The sequence below is a fragment of the Folsomia candida genome, unplaced genomic scaffold (genome assembly GCF_002217175.1).
Source record: "Folsomia candida strain VU population unplaced genomic scaffold, ASM221717v1 Fcan01_Sc002, whole genome shotgun sequence".
In the NCBI taxonomy this organism is placed as follows: Eukaryota; Metazoa; Arthropoda; class Collembola; order Entomobryomorpha; family Isotomidae; genus Folsomia; species Folsomia candida.
Genome location: NW_019091194.1, coordinates 9062479 through 9081811, shown reverse-complemented (window position 1 = coordinate 9081811; position 19333 = coordinate 9062479). Strand labels below are relative to the sequence as shown.

Here is a 19333-nt window from a genome sequence, read left to right as displayed (position 1 = left end):
ATGCGTCTGACTGACATTGACAACGCAGAATGAATGGATAAATTGCAAAGACCAAATCAGAAACAATAAAAAGACATGCAAAATTTAATGGGAAAAAGCGGCACAATAGAGATTCGATGACAGATGAATAAAAATGGAGTAAATGCTAACAATATAACCAGCCATGACATTCACATTGATAAAAATAAATAACATTTTTCTCTCGTTGAATTATAGAAGCCTGGCCTGGCCTGTAACTTTCGTTCGCTTTGTCTGTCTGGTGTAGGTTTGAAACACACTTACTTCATAAAGGTGGCATAAAAACAAGCCAATTTTTCACCCCTCTCGAATTCACAGAAAATCGGATCTATTGTAATAAAGGGCATTGTTGTAATGTAATGCACTCTTTCCAAGATGATGTCAATCATCACACATAAAATCAAGTAGCAGTGACGACCTTAAAACCCAAAGCTGCCAATACGTACAGGCAAGTTTCCTGTCCTCCTTTAATCAATCAAGTCAAGCAGTGAGAAGTTTGCAGTCAGTGAGAATCAAGAAGAAAAAGAAGAATGCAAAAAGTGAACTGATCTCTTTTAAACGAGGGAGAAAAGTCAAAGGATTTTAACAGGATTGACGAGAGAGACAGCGAGACTTTAAATCTGACACACTTTACTTGTCTCGTCAGATGAACGCATCAAGTAAATTTAATGTCAATTTGAGATATCGAGATCATGCGATATACTTGTACTTAAGTACTTTGCGCTTCTGTCAAAACATTGGGAAAGGGAATCACATTACTGCGGGTATTAACCTGCCAATTATTTTTTTTCAAATAGTGAAAAATGAGTAGGTGTGGTCAACATTGGGTTCTTTTTGGACAAGAAACCTGGTTAAGGTTTCCACATTTTAATGAGAAAATTAAGTGACAATTATACAGTTGCTGTATTTTGTGCGATCGTGTATGTATGAAAGGCCGTCAACTTTGAGTACAACAATGAAATTGCCTTGCCCTTCCTGGTCTAGTCATTCATTATACAACATGATGATAAGAAATTTGGAACAAAAAGCTATTATCCTTATAAAAATGGGCAATACGTTAATGAGTCAAGTGCAAGTCAAGTAACCCAATTTGGGACAACTAATTAAAACCATTGAATGAAATTAGGTAGCGAAATAAAATAATGAGTATCAGTATTTGCTTTATCTTTATCATCTTAAATTGTATTTACGACAATGTGAGAAAAGTGGTTTGCTAATGTATTATCAATTTGTATGATGCAGCATTCCTAAATAGAGACTCATAAACGCCAGGGAGAAACAGTCTTGAAAAAAGTACTTCATCATTCCAGCCAAGATGAATGATTAAACTAATTATCTCTGGTCAACCCTCATAATTTTATCAAGTCCATAAGGAAGCTATTACGCAAGTAAGTAATTAAACGGCACAACATTTGGCACAACTCAAGATACATAGTCGCAATGACAATCGGTTGAAGAAAACCAGTAGCAACTAACACAGCTTATAAAATGCATTTCATGTATGTCCAATTAAGTGACGAAGAATAGTGACAGAGGCAATTAAATCAAGTAAAAATGAGTATAAGAATAATGTTCTACGAGCCCAAACGGGGTCATCGGTTGGAACACAATTCATTTGGTTAGCATTGTCATTGTCAAATTCTTCTCAAATCCAAATAATCAAAGATCTTGGGTCGTAATAAACCCTTACGCGGTGGTTCCATTTATTTACATTATTGCAGATCATCTTTGACTTGACTTTTACAACTGTTGTCCTACCACTCTGTTCTCGCGATCCAAGACAAAACAATACAACGTTCTCCACTTATCTCTGAATTGAATTAAAATTTTAAACGGCCATTACTTATAAGGACTTGTCGCAAAGCATGATCACATAAAAGTGCACGACAAATTAGCTCTCCATTCGTCATCTCAAATCAAATCCTATCAAATCAAGTTTAACAACCTTCCTTAAATAATGGATTTAATGGATTAGTCTTTCACAACTCGTACATCAATTTCAGACATTCAAAATAATATAAAGTTCTAACAAATCTGGTTCGTCACTTCGCCTCATCACGAACTTTGTACAAGTCAATTTATGGAGAAGCCGTGATCCTAAAACTATTTAGGGAGTTACACATTATGATTATTACACTTGTTATACAATTAAAAGTTACCGTTATGTAAGATCACAATGACAGGTGCATAAAAAAAGTATAAAACATGCTCGTCCCACAACATTACAAACTATATATAGCTTGTATGCATGCATATATATATACGCTAAATTTAATTTACTTGCATCATTAATTCGTTTGATAAAATAAAATGTCACGTCGTCCAATTCAAATTAATTCTCAGAGTAGAATATACACATTGCGTAAACCAGAGTAATTTATAGCTTAAACGAGTCAATAGAATGTGCTGAGAATAAAAATGAAGCGATGCATCAACAAATCAATATTGCGAATTGGTCCTGAATTGTGATGGAAATTGCTACGAAAAGCACTCATTTATTGCCTTCCTGCTACCATCGAACCGTTGCAACTGTATGATCATGCATTCACTCGACTCGATCATTACTACTCATCAAATTGCTATTATTACTAACTTCGCCAAGGAACAATGCCCCTGTTCAAATTGTCATTTCATTACGGCAATTCGAGTTTTTAGCCCTGCATCATCCCAACGATTGGGGCAGTCGATGAGATGGAGAGTGAGATCCTTGCCCTCTGTCTACCTGCATCCACTCGCTGGTCCACATAAGACTTTTGTACGCAACAGAATGAGATTCTTCTTTTGCACCTGTATTTGTGCTCACTTGTTACAATGCAGATGCGTATGTGGCAAGAACCTGAATTGAATCCAGGCCTATTTAATTTACGGGTGAAAATCCCTCACCTCCTTAATTCAACTTTATGAAGCCGTGGTAATTTTTCACATTATGCAAATCTCGCATACATACAGGAACAAACGACCCGTCCACCTAATGGATGCGATGCTGCATTGTTAAACTGCGTACGTAATGTATGCAGTTGGGAAATGAAACGATATGAATGAAATGAATCCAGAGAAAAATCACATGGTCATTCGTTTGAATAAGAATAAGTACACCGGGAGCAATTTGTTGACGATGATGGGTTCCACTCTGGCAATCATTGTTTATAATGAAAAATACTTCCTCAATTCCTCATCCTCTTCGTACATTATGTTGTCAATAGAACAACAACAAGTTCATGCAAGGCAGACTTTGGAACCGAGAAGATGTATACATGCATGCATTGAAGCCGAAAGAAAATGTAAATTAAATTATACGCTATTCCTTAATTTGGTGGAAAACCTGCCACTTAAGTATAACGTGGTTAGTCGGTTCTCGTTGTGCGGGCAGAATTAGGAAATAAATCAAGTTTTAAAATTTAACAAATGTGATCATGGACTGAGATTTATTGAAATTTTATCAAACTCGTATAAAATCAATGGAACCATGAAATTTCTCATGAAATATAAATCAAAACGGTACGAGAAAATTCAGAAGTTCGGGACAACACTCAGATCAAATTAAACCCAGGCCATTATTTGTGACCCTCTAAAAGTAAAATGCATTCTGTGCAGTAGTCGGAATCACTGGTGATAATAAGGAAACCATAATAATTGAGTGTCTTTTCCTCCTGTCTCATTCCCAGTAATAAAATGCTCAACTAATGCTACTGAAATGGAAGTGGGCGGATTAAAATTTGCCATCCAAATGAATAAATGCAACGGTTCATCTTCTTTTGGATAATGAATCCCGGTGCATAATCGATTCTATCAATCCTTTCCTTATTGGATTCCACAAGTGGGATTCGGCATTCGCGTCTCCGTATATCATATCAAATAATCTGTTTTTTTATATTCACTAGGCCAGGAAGGAAGACAGATAAGATGGAATTTCAATTTAATCCCTAGTCTTCAGGTCAGATAAGGGCTTAGGATTAGTGAAGGACAGAAAACCAGCTTGTTAATGAACTTGACTTTTACCTTGGCCAAAAACTGCATGAGTCCGTCATTTCGAATATGTATGTATGTTATTAACTAGATAATATGTAGTTTGCTGCCAATTTGTTTTTGTAATATAAGCAATTTCTGTATAAAAAATCTCGATAATTAAAGTGAATTCTCTTAGGATTAGTCTGGTGATGGATTACAAAAGTAGCTCATCGTCATCCTTTTTGTATCTGTATCACTCGATCGGATCTCTCTTCAGTGTAATTGCATTTGCATGCATGCATGTTCATCTGTACATATATCTCATTTTCTCTCTTTTGCGCTTATCGTAACGACCATCTGAAATACTCTACTGACTGACTATTTAGCTGGCAATTCCTTTCCGTGCGTTTGCTATCGTAAGTGCAGATTCGTAAATATATATAACATTGCAAACTTAATTTGATTAACTTTTAAATTAAAAGGAGGGACATGTTGAGGTTTGACTTCCGCTATGAAGACCAAGGAAAAGAGGAGCAGAAAGAAAAAATTGAGAAAATACGAAAGGAAACATGCAATCATAATAGCATCACCTTAATAACAACGAAACATTTACTTTGTCTCATGTTTAACTCAAACTATACCAACGTTTAGCCATGCACTATCTTTTGTTGTTGTGCAGTGGGAATAAATTGTCTTGCCCTAGTCTATTCTTCTACTTACTACAAGTCAAGTACATACATACATAGATAACAAGAGACTAATTATAATTGCACGCGATGGCTCCAATTTCCTTTGCGTAATTCAGAAGCAGCAGCAGTTGGCTTTCTGTATTAATTAAGAAAGGAATCTAAATAAGATGTCGATACTGAACTGAAATAAAGTACAGACTGATAAACTTGATGGCTTTTGACCCATTTAAAAATATATAATTATCTGAACAAGTAATTAACCTTATGGATATGAACCAAAGATTGCTCATCAATACAGTTTCGAAGAAAAGTTGCAAGGCAGTAATTAATAATTTATAACAGTACAAAGATCGTAGAGTGAAAATGCACCGGTTATTTTACATATTCATTGCTACCATATGCAGTTAATCAACAGGGAAATGATTCAATTTGGAATTTGTCATCGCGATAAAGTCCTAAAAATGTTTCGCTTATGTATAATTTTTGTAACGGGCCAGGTCTAAAATAGGAACCGACCCGCAACAAAATAAAATGAAACTTGTAGTTTGCAACGAGCACAATTGGCGAGGAAGGGCGTAACTTGTCATACGCCGAGCAAACATAAAACTTTTGAGTGGATTCAAATTGTAAGTTTTATGGTAGATTTGAAGCCCTTCTACATACACTGCTGGTCTATTTTTGAATACTATTTACAAAGTTTTATACTTTACGATGAGCCCTCTTACTATATAAATATGTTGGTAAATAAAAGTTGAAAAGTCAAAACACTGTTGCAGTAGGATTGTTTTTACGTGGGTTGTGGTGTTCATGCAGGTTCTTAACGTTTAGGTTGCAATTTGATTGTACATATTTCTGTGTGGAGCAGATAGAAGAGTTGACAGTTTAATTAAGCTTGTAGGTGGAGGGTGTGGGACAGATTGAAAATATAAGTCTGATGGGATGCGCCGAATTTAATGATCACCTTATATACGGATGTACACGGTAAAGCTTGAGTATCCTGAATGGTTTTTGGAATATGTGTGTAAGGGAGGAACCATCACCGCCTTCTTGTTTGCTGTTTTGTCGGTCGGTTGGCAGAAGTGCAAAATTGGGTACGGAAGTTCCCTAATTTATTTACATTTCCATTATCTTCACAATTTGTAACAGCATGACGATTAATGGCAGAATCAGAAGCGCATGGGAGTGCTAAATGTGCAATAAAATGTGGTGTCCATCGGGACATCTTAATTATCGACAGTGTAAACCTTGCAATGTATTTACGGAATTTCAAATAAATTAAATAAATCATATCATTAAACACAATGTAGGACTTTGGGAAGAATCAACACTTTATTCATTCAGTGAAGCCCACATAATGCTTTGCTTTGATTATTGCCAACCCGGCCTTATAAAATTGACGACAATACTATCCTTTTCCCATTATGCTCCCCACAGAGTGAGTTGACAATCTACTTGCGAAAGATCAAAATGGAATTCGTTTTCATTTCACGTCAATAATGATATGCACATCCGTTTGTTAAGCCTATCTACATAATTCATAGTGCACAATTGATAACGATGATAAATAAATAAAAATGTGTGCCACTCTTCGTGAATACATAAATACACACACTGTAAGCGAGTGGATGTAATCGAATCCGCCGTTCAACGCATTCTTCTCTAAATGCGACTCAATTTTGAATTGAATTAGGGAGCATCTCCAATTCATCTATAATCAATAATGATACTGACTGTGTAAATATGGCCACAGCGATAATTCAACAGTTGACAGTGCGAATTCCTTCTCCATTCATTTGATGCAGTGATTCGCCAAAATTGCGCATTCTCCACAAGTAAAATATATATTAAGCTCATGTGAAAGTAATCCGAGGTCCATCATGTGCCAAGTCTACAATACGTGATTAAGCAAATTGTCCATTTTTATACTATGCCACATAATTTATTAATACTTGATCATCAATTTTTGACACTTTCATCAATGCCCATTAAAAGATTTCTTTTTCGTTCGTACTTATTTGGTCAAAATCAACTCTGGTCGCTTTTCCATAATATTCTGAATAAGTCATCGGTAGCAAAGATAATATTGATACGAAATAAGCCGTATCTTTGTGGGTAGAATTACATCAAATTAAGTTGGGAACAGGACCAGCAGACAATTAGGTGACTCTCAGGATGCAGTGAGTGATTATATTTAGCATGCTGAAATTTCTACGTCAATGGTCTGGTAAAAATGAACGAACACCTAAGAGGAAGTTTGTTTGCTAGAAAAACAATCATATCAATTTCAACTGCGCACGAACGACATGTTCAAAGCACAAAATCCTCGGGTACATTCCATTACTTGCATAGCAAACAATCTGAAAAACTGATTTAGCAAGGGTTTGCTTGATTAAACAAATAAAACTGTTTACGCAAGATTAAAGTGACAATGCTAACCAATACTAAATACAGTATGCGAAGAGAAGAATTGACACTTTCGCTTCCTCCAAAGTTCACAGATCTCTTGTGAAAATGTCATTTTTTGCAATCGGAGCACATGAAATGGAGTGTGTGACATCCCTTGTTTTTGCAACTTAAACAAATATGGCCATTTCGATTTACCTATTTGGCTAAGTTTTACAAACCATGCATAATGCTTTTACGTCTTTTTGAATAAAAAATGACTACATATGTTGAATTAAAGTGCTTAATTCATAATCAGTTATCACTCAAAAAGACAAAATGATAATCATTTGATTGCATAAGTAGGTACGTAATCTAACTAGACATTTTCTCTTCGTTTATCATCTTAAGCTCTGATACTTCAAAGTTAGTCATTTAATTATTTATTATCCTGGGACAAGCACAATGAACGTAAAATTGTGATAAAAAGTTCCCAAAATGGACCTTCAAATTTACGAGTGAAATGAACCATGGTCAAAATTAATTTGGGTCCAACTTGATATTGTTTCAATAACTTGCTTCAGTTCAAATCCTTTGTTATCGAACTAGTGGAAATGAAGACATAAGCGCAATCCCACGCCACAGACATTTTATAACTCAATTACAGTCAAGTATATTCCAATTATGAATGACCGAGTACAATAAGTGCCTACAATACATACGAGTCATACAATTTACGATTGGTGTCTAAATAGGTGCAACTTGAATGGCCTCCTATATTATATAATGCCTTTGTTCAGGTGTCAATTCGCTTTCCTAAAATAATTCTAAAGTTTAGCCACTAACCATTAAATTTAATAATAATGAGATACTTGGTGATGAATGAGCTAAAATTAAATTATAGAGTTACATACGTGCATGCATATGTATGTATGTACATATCTGTCAACAAGGAGCTAGCCTTTACTGGTATTTATGGAAGTTTATGAGGCATGAATGGGATCCTGTGCTTACGTCTTTTATATTCACAAGTCATGAAGTGAAGGTCCCACTCCTTAATAATTAATGAAATAGCTTGATTTTGCATTGACACTCGCTTAAAAGTCAAATTATCAATAACTCTTCGCCACTAAACTAACTCACTCAGATTCAAGGGGAGAGGTGGAGGTGACGAAAAGCCATTTGACAGAAGTTTTTAAAGCCCATTTCTCAACAACAAATCCATTCAAAGATAACCCCTTTTATTTTAAGGAGTTTAATGGGTAAGACCGTGCGTGCATGTATTAAAGAAGATAACGATACCAATGCATAAGGACACACGGTTCGATTAAAAAACACCTCATTCTGCGCTGTGCTCAAATGATCGACTGTCATAAAATTTATAATTTCACTCAAGAATTCATTTAATAACTTTAACCTCATTTCCGAAGGGGCGCTGTGTGAAAAAAATTTAATTTGTGAGACCCTTGTGAAGATGACACTTGCAATTTTTATCATTTGCTGGCATATCAAATCGTTTTTACACCCACAATAAATGCAACAAGACGAGAAAGATTGTAGATTTAACATAAGTAAATACAAATTGCCAAGTCAATTTCAATTACAGGTTGTATAAATCAATCATCATCTTTTGTTCAGTCAACCACCACAAAATGGGACGTTTGAGAATTTGCCAACATATTGTTATCCTTTATTTCTACATACAAGATGCAAAATATTGCGTGGTACGCCAGGTATGCACTTATGCGCAGGTGACAAAATGACATTTGACAACTGGCAGCAAGAATGTGAACATGCTTGACTTTTATGTGGCATGGTTGGATAATATATTTACTTACTATGCTATACTTTGACGATTGCGGCCAAAACAAAACAAACACCTACTTAAAAATTAGGATGACAACAGGCCCATCAATTTATTTGGGCAATTCAATTATCTCTTTAACTTCCCATAAAATTCAATGTGAACCGTTTTGTACTAAGCTCGTGCATATTGTATTCTTTTGTTGCGTTGGGTTTGATACTAATTATTCTAATCATGATAAAAATCTTAAAGTCTAACTTCCATCTCCTCCTAGTATGAAAATGTATACATGTATCTATGAGAGCACAACGACGACGGCGGCAAAAATGTGGTACTTCTGCATTAAGAAGGATAAATGTCAGAATTATAGGTTTGTTGGTTAAACATTGATGAGTTAGTATTTAGTGGTGGGATGAGGGGACAGGAAGGAAGAACATTATATGGAAAGCTTAAAGTCAACTCTTGACTTGAAATTTGTCTTCAAATTCTCACTCCTAAATATTTATTCCGCATCGGCGTGACGTGCGTCAGTGTAATTTTTAAATTTATTTAAAATTTAAAATTTGAGTGAAGACATGGAAGGCAGATAAGTAGAACCAAAGGAAATCTACGTCAATATTTTTTCACTTTTCACATACGATATTAATATTTGTGACTGAACATTAAAATTATAAAGTTGTAATGACAGGGAAGGGCCTCGTCTAAATGAGCCTATTATGATATCCATAATTTGGTTTACATTTATTATATTACACAATTCCAATACATTTCTCAACTCAAACGATGGGAACAAGTTGGTCAAAAACTCACAAGAAGTCGTCAAAGAGAAACGAATTGTGCACTGAAGGCAATTGCTGATTGCAGCATAATGATAATCATTATGAATTCATCATAAGCGAAGGAGTAGTGGAAGATGATGCTGGTTGAGATAAAAGTAAAAATAAAAATCTCACGCTAATCTTTCACCCGTGTATGTACCAGGCACCACGTGATGTTCCAATATCAATGCTTCGATTTAAACTTGTTCCCCATACGAGCGAGCTTAGACTACCTGTAATCTGATTCTTATAAATCTGTGGCAAATCGTGGGAACTCACTTGCTCGCATATCATAAAACTCCATGTAAAATATTTTGCTGTTTTCTAATTAAACTAGTCAAACAACTTATTTATTTCAATTTTACTGGATATGGATTTATGGGAATCCTGGATTTTTATAAGAGCATGAAAACGACGCCGGTATATGTTCGCGTTCATAGTTTAGTATTTATTTACTTTGCCGGATGTAGAGGCTCGTCCATATTGTAAAGTGTGCTTGTAACGAATTATTCACGATTTAGAGCCGACGTGTCAATTATGTATTCAGAGGGGGAGGAGATTCTGTAAGGGAGGAGGTTTGGTCAATGATATCGGTGGTACAAACAGTACACGTGCATATGTTCGTGGGTATATTTTTTATAAATGAATAAAAATTGAGTCCTGACATCAAAGCGCATTGCTTATAGATTGTGTTCGTAAAATAATTTTGGATGCTTTGCCCAAATTATGAAAAAAAACTTTCTACGTTTCACCATTTAAATCACTAATTACACATTTTATCACTAACCTTTTACCCTCTTAATTTTATGTTTGGGCGAGTTAACCTCTTTTGGCATCTAACGTTTTGGCAAGTTGATACTGCCCATAGTTTATTGTGCCACCATGCTTAGGGGAATCACGAAATGCAAACTAATGCCTTATTAACTTTGTTGTGAAGCGAGTGAGTAGGACAACAATGACGAAGACAAAGGCAGAGATGACGAAGAGTGTGTATGTAAGAACAAACCAATCCCTTTCTTATTTGCTTGTCAACTCCCCTGTCAAAACTGACCCCACTTAACTACAATTCTTCTTTTGGACTGATCCGGTCAACGGTCAACCATCATAACAACAATGCCATGCAGAGAGGGATGAAGACACTTTCACCCTGAACGCAACTCAAAATGACAAGACAACAAATCTCTATTGACAATTACCCACTAGCCTATTGCCCATTAATTAAAATGCTAATAAATCGCAAATTCTAATCTCGCCCTAAAACACATCCGTCTATTTATTATTAGCTAGTAGTAGTGCATGTATGTACATTTCCCATTGTCTGTTTGCAACATGCGGGCATTTTTATTGAGATTGGGCTTTAAGTAAACTTGTGTGTCCATTCAACTCCCGATTTCCTCTCGTATTGCACACATATCGATGTAGCTTGGGGTGTTTTATGACCGAAATAAAATAAATAGCAAACGAAACAAAAACAAAGGCCACAGCGCAGGGTTGGGTCAGTCCTAATTGCGAGTGGGAAAAAGAGTGCATTAAATGAAAGAGCTCATCTCAATCCATTTTTATTTCTCATCCATAAGGAAGACAATGGTCGAAAGGAGATAAACAGCGAGCATAAAACCCATTAGGAAAAATAAAGAAAAGTAATGCGCAAACTCTCAACCAGCGTAAGCCATAAAGGGTGATTTATTTCCTTAGATTTAAGGTTTCAATTTTTTAAGGAGGTTAAAGCAAGTCTCGGTCGGGCCAAATCTCTGTCAGTGTCATTTCCCATATGCAAGTAAAAGTAATTTGTTTTTAGAGTTGGGCCACGCAAACAGATTGTTACGAGGAGAAAATCTCCGTTTTATGCATGGCGTATATGTATCTCGTCTCAAGATAAGTATATACTTGCGACTCTTGTACATTTTATCACAGGATGCATGCAACAAATCGAATCCATTCAAATACTGGGTGACCCTGTGACCCCCACTGATAAGAAAATACCAAGCAGACTGATATGGAAAATACATTTATTCTTGTAATCATACTCAGTGTGAGTTGACCAACTTAAATACGGCTTATTTTACAAATGTGCGTATGTATATAAATATTCTGCTGTTTATTCAATGCAAAATCTTCAGGATATTATGTATTGCAGTTTAGCGAGGTACGGATGCATTTATCTATATGGACTTTCATAAATCAGTTGGACAGTTCAGTTTGACTTATTAAAGAAGGTTGGTTTCTTAATACAAATTCCTGTAATTTTGTGAAATTCTTGTCCTTGCCCGAATAAGGTCACCTGATTTTTTTACAGCAGCATTGTACAGCGTATGTAGGTATGTACGTATCTACTGAACACATGAAATTGATCTTGAACTGAGACCTGAGGTTCAGAAACAACAAATTAAGACCGTAATAATGATGAGAAGAAAACTAACGATGGTCTGGGTAGATTTACACAACAACAATAGTTTAAACTAATTTTGACAAGTGTGAAGAACAAAATGAAACTTTAGTGAAAACGGCTGAAGATTTGAGCCAAAGTCATAACAATACAAGAGCAAGTAATGCTTATACCCTACTTCGCTTAAATGATGCCTTAGTTATGATGGAAATCCATGGGAGGAGGATGATCAAACTAAAAACACAATATTCTCATTCTACACGGTCATTTCTGCCTCGCCATCAAATCAAATCAAAGACCATCAACATTATTTACGACTTTTGCGTCTTCCTCTTTCAGTCACAGAACTTAAATGAGCCAAAAACTCACAATTTTTGGCTGATATAAAATAAACTAGTATTTTTCATAGTGCTCCACTCTTGGTCATCGTAGTTAGTGGTAGATTGCTACAATTGTAAGGATGAGTTCTCACTTTACTAGAAATTGTTTCTGAGGATGAGCCTATTACGTGGACGACTCTTACTGACCCTCTTAGGCATGTTTACTCTGAACTACACAATAATTATGCATTTGTCTCTCCGGATGTGTATCACGTACTCATAGCTGGTATGGGTTTTCATACATTCATCCCCACACTTGTTCATACTCCTACCTGTTCGCTACTATACCGCTCATCTAGTAACTCCACCCGCTGTTTTGACAAGTTGTTTTTAGTTCGTTTGTCCTAATTTTAATTTTTTTTAAAGTTTGTTAAAATTACTCTCAATTAGTAATGTCGGGGTGTTTGTCGAAAGGAGGAAAGGAACCTGTGTACGCTACTAATTATTATGCAACTAGTACTACAGGTACAAATATTTATTTCTTGTTTTATTTTTTTAATAGTGAGCCACCTATTTTTAACTGCAAATGGACCCCTTGCAAAAGAAAGTTCACTCTGAAGTTCTTGTTGGAAAAGCATGAGATATTGTGTCCACATAACAATCTCCTACAACCCACTTTGTCCCCAGCAATTTCGCCCTCATCAGTGACGATTCCTACGTCGGAATTTCTTTCCACACCCACCAGCTGTACATTTGCTGCTTTGACTCCTCCACCCACGCCTGACAGTACAGGGTCATCTTCAGCAAATATGTATGTAAATGATGAGGTTTTTTTATTCATATGAGTGATCCTGCATGCATTGTAGTGATAAAGTTTACATTCTTTTAGAACAACTGGGCGAAAAAGAAAGTCGGATGGTTCTCGAGTTTTGTTGTCTACTCCCAAATCAACTTCTTCTAAGTATGCACATTATCAATTTGTTTATGTATTAATGAATACTTATAATCCATTGTTACTACAGGCCTAAAGTAAGTTGTCCTAAACAATGTGGAAAGACATTTTCGAGAAAATCAGAAGCAACACGACACAGAAAACTTTGCGGACTGACTGACGAAGAGAAAAAGAAGGCTATTAAAATCAGGTTAGTTAGTGTGTTATGTTACATCGATTAAGTTATGCACTCATTTATTCTAATAATGACAGATTTGGAAATGATCCCACACATGTATGTTGCAACTGTGGAGAGGTTTTTGAGCAAACAAATGGAAAAACGGCGCATGAAGACAGGTGTGCTCTCACGGTGGACGAAATGAAGGAAAAGTAAGTTGGATAGAGAGAAAGAGAGAGAAAGTGAAAAATTATGTATGTGTAAGGATTATGTACATGTCTTTCCTTTGCTAATAGGTATAAAGATGACCCTGGGCATTTCTGTTGTAATTGCGCCCAGTTCTTTATTGATACGTCGAACAGACAGCAGCATGAAAGAAGTTGTGGCGTGACAAAGGAGGAAATGATGGAGAGGTTTGTAAGCATATGGTTCATTCATTAAGTTAAAATAAGTATGAAATGTATTCTCGTAGATTCAAGGACAATGTACAACATTGGTGCTCGAAATGCGACTACTTTTCAGTTAATGTTAGCAATATGAGTAAACATAAAGCCGCATGCAACAAAACAAAGGAGGAATTAATGATAGAGTGAGTACAAATCAAAACATAAGAGTATTTTTTCATAACTGATTCAAAACTTATCATTAAACTTATAGGTATAGAGATGATCCGAAACGTTGGTGCTCTAAGTGCGACTATTTTTCTTTTGATTTAACCACTTTGAGTAGACATGAAGCCGCGTGCAGCAAAACCAAGGAGGAATTAATGATAGTGTGAGTACGGATATAAATATGTGAGTATTTTTTGCATAACTGATTGTATAATTTATCATTAAACTTATAGGTACAAAGATGATCCGTATCATTGGTGCGAACAGTGTGGACATTTGTTCTTTTCTGATGTGAGGAGTCAAAAACTGCACAAACTTCGGTATCACACACACATTGATGTCAGAACGATGTGAGTATTTCAAAACAAACGCAAATTTTGTAATATTCTGTTTTGTATGGGGCAAATATTTACACTTGTATTTCGTTAATTTTAGCACACTGCAACAAATGAAAGTCGTTCATCCTTTAAAACACAATAACGACGGAATCGGAGAGGAAGACCCACTCGACCCACTCGACAAGGAAAATTTTGATTTCATTGTTAAAAAGAAACTAGAATGGGCCGACACATTTGCTCATAACAAAGCGGACACCAACTTTGTCTACAGAGCCGCATGCCTGTCACACTCATTCTCCTCATCATCAACTACATATTCTGATTTCGTGGTGGGTCATCCTGAAGAAGTTGGAGCATATTCAGGAGTGAAAGGAAAAGTGGAAGGATTGGACATACATAATTGGCACAAATATTTTCCCCAAAAATCAAAACCAGGTCAAGCAGCATTACGGGGTCAGGAGATTGTATTCTTTGGGCAGACTTGTTTCAAAGGACAAGACAGTGCAACACAAGCGCGGAAACAGGAGGCTCTCGAGATTGTGAGTGTTTTTATTTGACACAATTTACATATTGTTAACACTAGTACAAAAATATACATGTTATGAATTATAGAACTATGGATTCTACGCCAATAAGTACAAAGGGGAGAAAATGTACTACATCAATGTAGAACGAGAGCTGACCAATTTGTCATACAATTCGGATGCAGCCATTATGAAAATGTTGAGTATGGCAGTAAGAGGGGAGCCGAGTTTTTGTCACAAAACAGAATGTGAATGCCCTGCATACTTTCACTTTGAATTGGACAAGATGAAGAAAGTTGAATTCAGCAGCATTGACAAGACCCGTATCAAAAAAGAGTCTCCTCCTCGACTACCACCACAGAAAGCACGCCCCCAAACTGAGGAAGATCTCAAACGAGAAATCGACAGACTGTTCCGAAGCCTTAAGGAGGAAATGAGGCTGAATTTGGAGACCAAATTCAATGTATACTCGGTGCTAATAGTGAATAAGGCCGATTTCCCAGGCATGTCAGATCCTTGTGAGATTTTGGTCGCATTACGGACGCGAAAAGGACTTGTCGTCTGGTGTTACAGTGGAAAAGGGGTGGAAGCAGCAGATGGTAACATACACGCCCACCATCAGTATGGTGAAAGCACCATCATGAACGAGTTGGAAAAAGGGGACAAAATTGCAATCAAGATCGCAAGAATGAGATGCTCTTGCCAGAGAGATGCGGAAGAAAAAGAGGCATTTTTGCAAGTAAGTTGCACATTATTAATAACAATGTGATTATTAAGTCGTCCCAATTATATTTCAGTGTGTTTATATTATTATTTAGTACACCACAGGAGTATCAAGTAGGAAAAAATCCCATGGGATTCGCATCGTCCCTATAAATATTAGGATGGAATGGACCGCTTGGTTAAGATTGTCCGACCCCATTAGAAAATTGGCTCAAGAATGTGGGGAACTTGGTACTAGTCTCTACTCGTTTGCAGATCATCCTTATGCACCTTTGTATCAGGAAGGGGAATTTGTATACCCCATCGACGTAGCACGCCAAGTCGAAAAAGGAGAAGTCGCGATTGTTAAATTTGTTGATTGTTGAGTTATCTTTTTTGTTTTATGAATTTTAATTATTTTATATTTTTTACTGTACATATATGTTGTACCCGGTGGTACTGTTGTGATACGAAATGAACTGTTATGTGTATCAAACATCGTAATAAATGCTCAACATAAAATAATCTATCCAAATGGAATTCCATAAAAATTTGAATGGATTCGATTTGTTGCATGCATCCTGTGATAAAATGTACAAAAGTCGTAAGTATCTACTTATCTTGGGATGAGATACACACAACATGCATAAAATGGTAGATTTTCGCCTCAGAACAATCAGAACAATCGCCTCAGAACTGAACGATGACCAATCACTTTGCACTCATATTTTAGATTGGGTTTCAGATTTTCAATTTATCAACAACTTTCGGTCCATTTTTGCAGCAGAAAAAAAAGACCCAAAGATTACAGCCTGGTTTCGAAATCGAATCTTATTGGAGAAACATTTGGACTCGGATTTTCACATCGCTAAATATCTTGGTCCAACTGCATTCTGCTACACTTTGTGTGTGCAGAGATGAGAATTTGAAGAATAATTTAGACAACTCACGCAACCCACTACGTGTCCATAGGTTCAAAATATTGGTGGTGAATTTTACACTTGACTTGGCATAATGCGAATGGATGGATTATTGGCATAGAGTGAGTATTGATGTATTCATTAAAATGAAAATATTTAGACATTGCCAATGCATACGTAGGTACTCAGGTGGGCATAGTGGTATGTGCAGATCATTCATCATACGTATTTACGCAAGCAGGTGCAGCGTACAGAGATTAAGAAGATTGAAAATCTCGTGTTCGTTTCCTGTTTCACCACTTCAATAAATTCAAAAAACCTCACACTCGTCATTGTTATTGAATATCTGAGACAACGAAATGTAGGCTCCGCAGAGTAACAGTACCACTGGATCCATCAACCTTGCGTAGTTTATTAAATTATAAATCACACGTCCGCCAAACATGTAGCATCTTATATACATATTTATCTTTCAAATCTCGCTAATTATTTGGTTCCCAATTTCATAAGTTTTTCCGCATATCCAGCCAATGTGAAAAGTATTTTCCAGTTCTCGTACAATTGAATGACCTATTGAGTAACTATTAAATTGTATACGAAGATCGGCTAGGCTGCCAGAAAATGTATGTAAAAGTGTACTTCTAAATACAAACATCACTTCAATTCAGGTAACAATGCAAACCTACAATATAAACCTCATTGTAATAAATTATTACAAAATTAAAAATCTACGCACATTTTGCACACTGCCTAAAAAATAGTAAGTCACATTGACAAATGGCAAAGATGATATAACAACAGTCCATTAGAATATTCTAATGTTTATCAGAAAAAAAGAACAGGATTTGTTTTCTGGGTTACAGCCACGCAGCTATCTGTTGCCAGTTAAGCAGGCAGGAGGACTGTCTCCGCATCATAATAATTCGAAAGGTTAAAAAGGCAAGCAATCCGCAAGCAGTAACAACCAGACGGTACGTACGAGTACACTTTGTGAAGATATAGACGACGGATAGGTCGAACCAAGAAAGATGGGTCGTCGGATAATACATTGTACTACAAGTTGAATTTGCTCAATGCTAATTGCTTTACAAAGCTGAAACAGGAAATCTACAGCTTGCTATTCCATCGACATCCATCCAAACAGTCATTAGCATTTCCCTCCCAGCAATGATGGCATCGCATCGCTTGTTTTCTAACTAACGAACTCAATGCAATTCACATTCAAGACTTTAACCCACTGCACACTCCACTGCACACTGCCGACGACGTCGACGGGCCCCACGAACCGATATCAAATGCTACTTGCTGTTCACATAATGTGTTCATCAGTTTATAAATCCGACCAAAAATAAGCATCAAGTGACGTCCATGCAGGTGTTGGCATTAAGAAAATATTTACAGTAAATGTAAAATGCTTCAGTAATTAAGTTTTACGAAATCGCTAAATTGTGAATTTTTAAACAAACAAACATGCAAACATGTCTCAAATTTCGTATCATATTAAAATTGTACATATGCATGCATACTTCTCACCTGTCGAGGACCGATTAATCTAACAGAAATGTCTGTCAATGGCCAAATTATTATTAGTCAATGCACATTCTCAACTTATCAAATTGACATTTCTCAACTTTAATCATCATATATGTAAAAAATCATCAGATATGTAAATTTATTTAAATAAAATTTATCGCTACTATTTAGCAAAAAAAACGAGTCAAGTGAATCGAATGAAAATTAGCATTAACACATTAATCTCATTTTGTTATTGAACTCTGACCAAAAGTTATCAATATTTGAAATATCAAGGCAATTTAAAAACTCATCAATAACGACAAATCCATCATCAACCAGATGGACAACCCAATTTCAACGTGTAATCATACATTACTACAATTATAATGAGTATGCAAGTAAGTAAGGAAAACTGAAAAGAAGCTAGTGACGAGGTTTTTTAAGGGAAGATGATTCTGAATAATAAACGCAGTGCCAAATGTTGAGACAAACTTAAATAGTAGGTCAATCAAAGCATAAAACATAAGAGCAACGATTTAATGACAGCTGTGTGCTGTTGATGATATGTACCAGGATTTGGGGATGGTGTTTAATTTCATGCAAATTTCAGTAGCACTCAATACACGTTTTGTTTTCGACTCATTCATTTTAATTCAATGGAAAATGCTGTGATTCAATACTTTGGTCTTTAACACATTTGACGAAGGTACTCATTACTCCACATTCTCAGTTACAAATTATAAATTTTTCGTGATTCCGCTGTAAGATAAACCTGCCATTAGATGGTCGATGGTTAACCTTGTCTAGTTATACACATGTATAAAATGCAAAAATGCATAACCAGACTGGCAACCTGATCTCGAAATAAGCAAAATTGAATATTCGATAAAAATTCTAACGAAAGGAAATCATAAGTAAGCTACGACAGGTTATTGTAGGAATCCATGTCACATTGGTCTCCATTTTGTATATAAATCATTTATTTTAATCCAAGCTTAAGTCCAATCTAATGGACTGCTAACATTTTTATGAAATTAGACATAAAACTTAAATGGCGAGATTTTGTTCCACGTAATTGGCTTAAACTTGAGACCATACTCATCCATGACTCAGTCTCATAAGACTAAAACGCTTAATTGTCAAACGTGCATTTGTCACTAGATTATATTACACGAAGCTTAAATTCGGCTGAAAATGATATTCTTCGTCTGTAAATCAAATTACCTCTTTCCTCTGATATTAACCAAGT

The 19333-nt window shown here is 35.9% G+C and overlaps 2 protein-coding genes across 3 annotated transcripts in view; one reads left to right on the top strand and one right to left on the bottom strand.

The window, feature by feature from the left end:
- The window catches only part of LOC110842951 (semaphorin-1A), a 73533-nt gene that overhangs the window by 22151 nt on the left and 32049 nt on the right, over positions 1-19333 (bottom strand). The window lies entirely within an intron of this gene.
- On the top strand, positions 12691-16178 carry LOC110842952. Its single transcript, XM_022088832.2, has 12 exons — positions 12691-12855; positions 12928-13176; positions 13255-13326; positions 13388-13507; positions 13570-13686; positions 13771-13887; positions 13947-14063; positions 14132-14248; positions 14319-14435; positions 14521-14962; positions 15036-15686; positions 15766-16178. Exons 1-12 carry the CDS (start codon positions 12818-12820, stop codon positions 16033-16035), a joined length of 2427 nt encoding a protein of 808 aa, XP_021944524.2. The 5' UTR covers positions 12691-12817; the 3' UTR covers positions 16036-16178.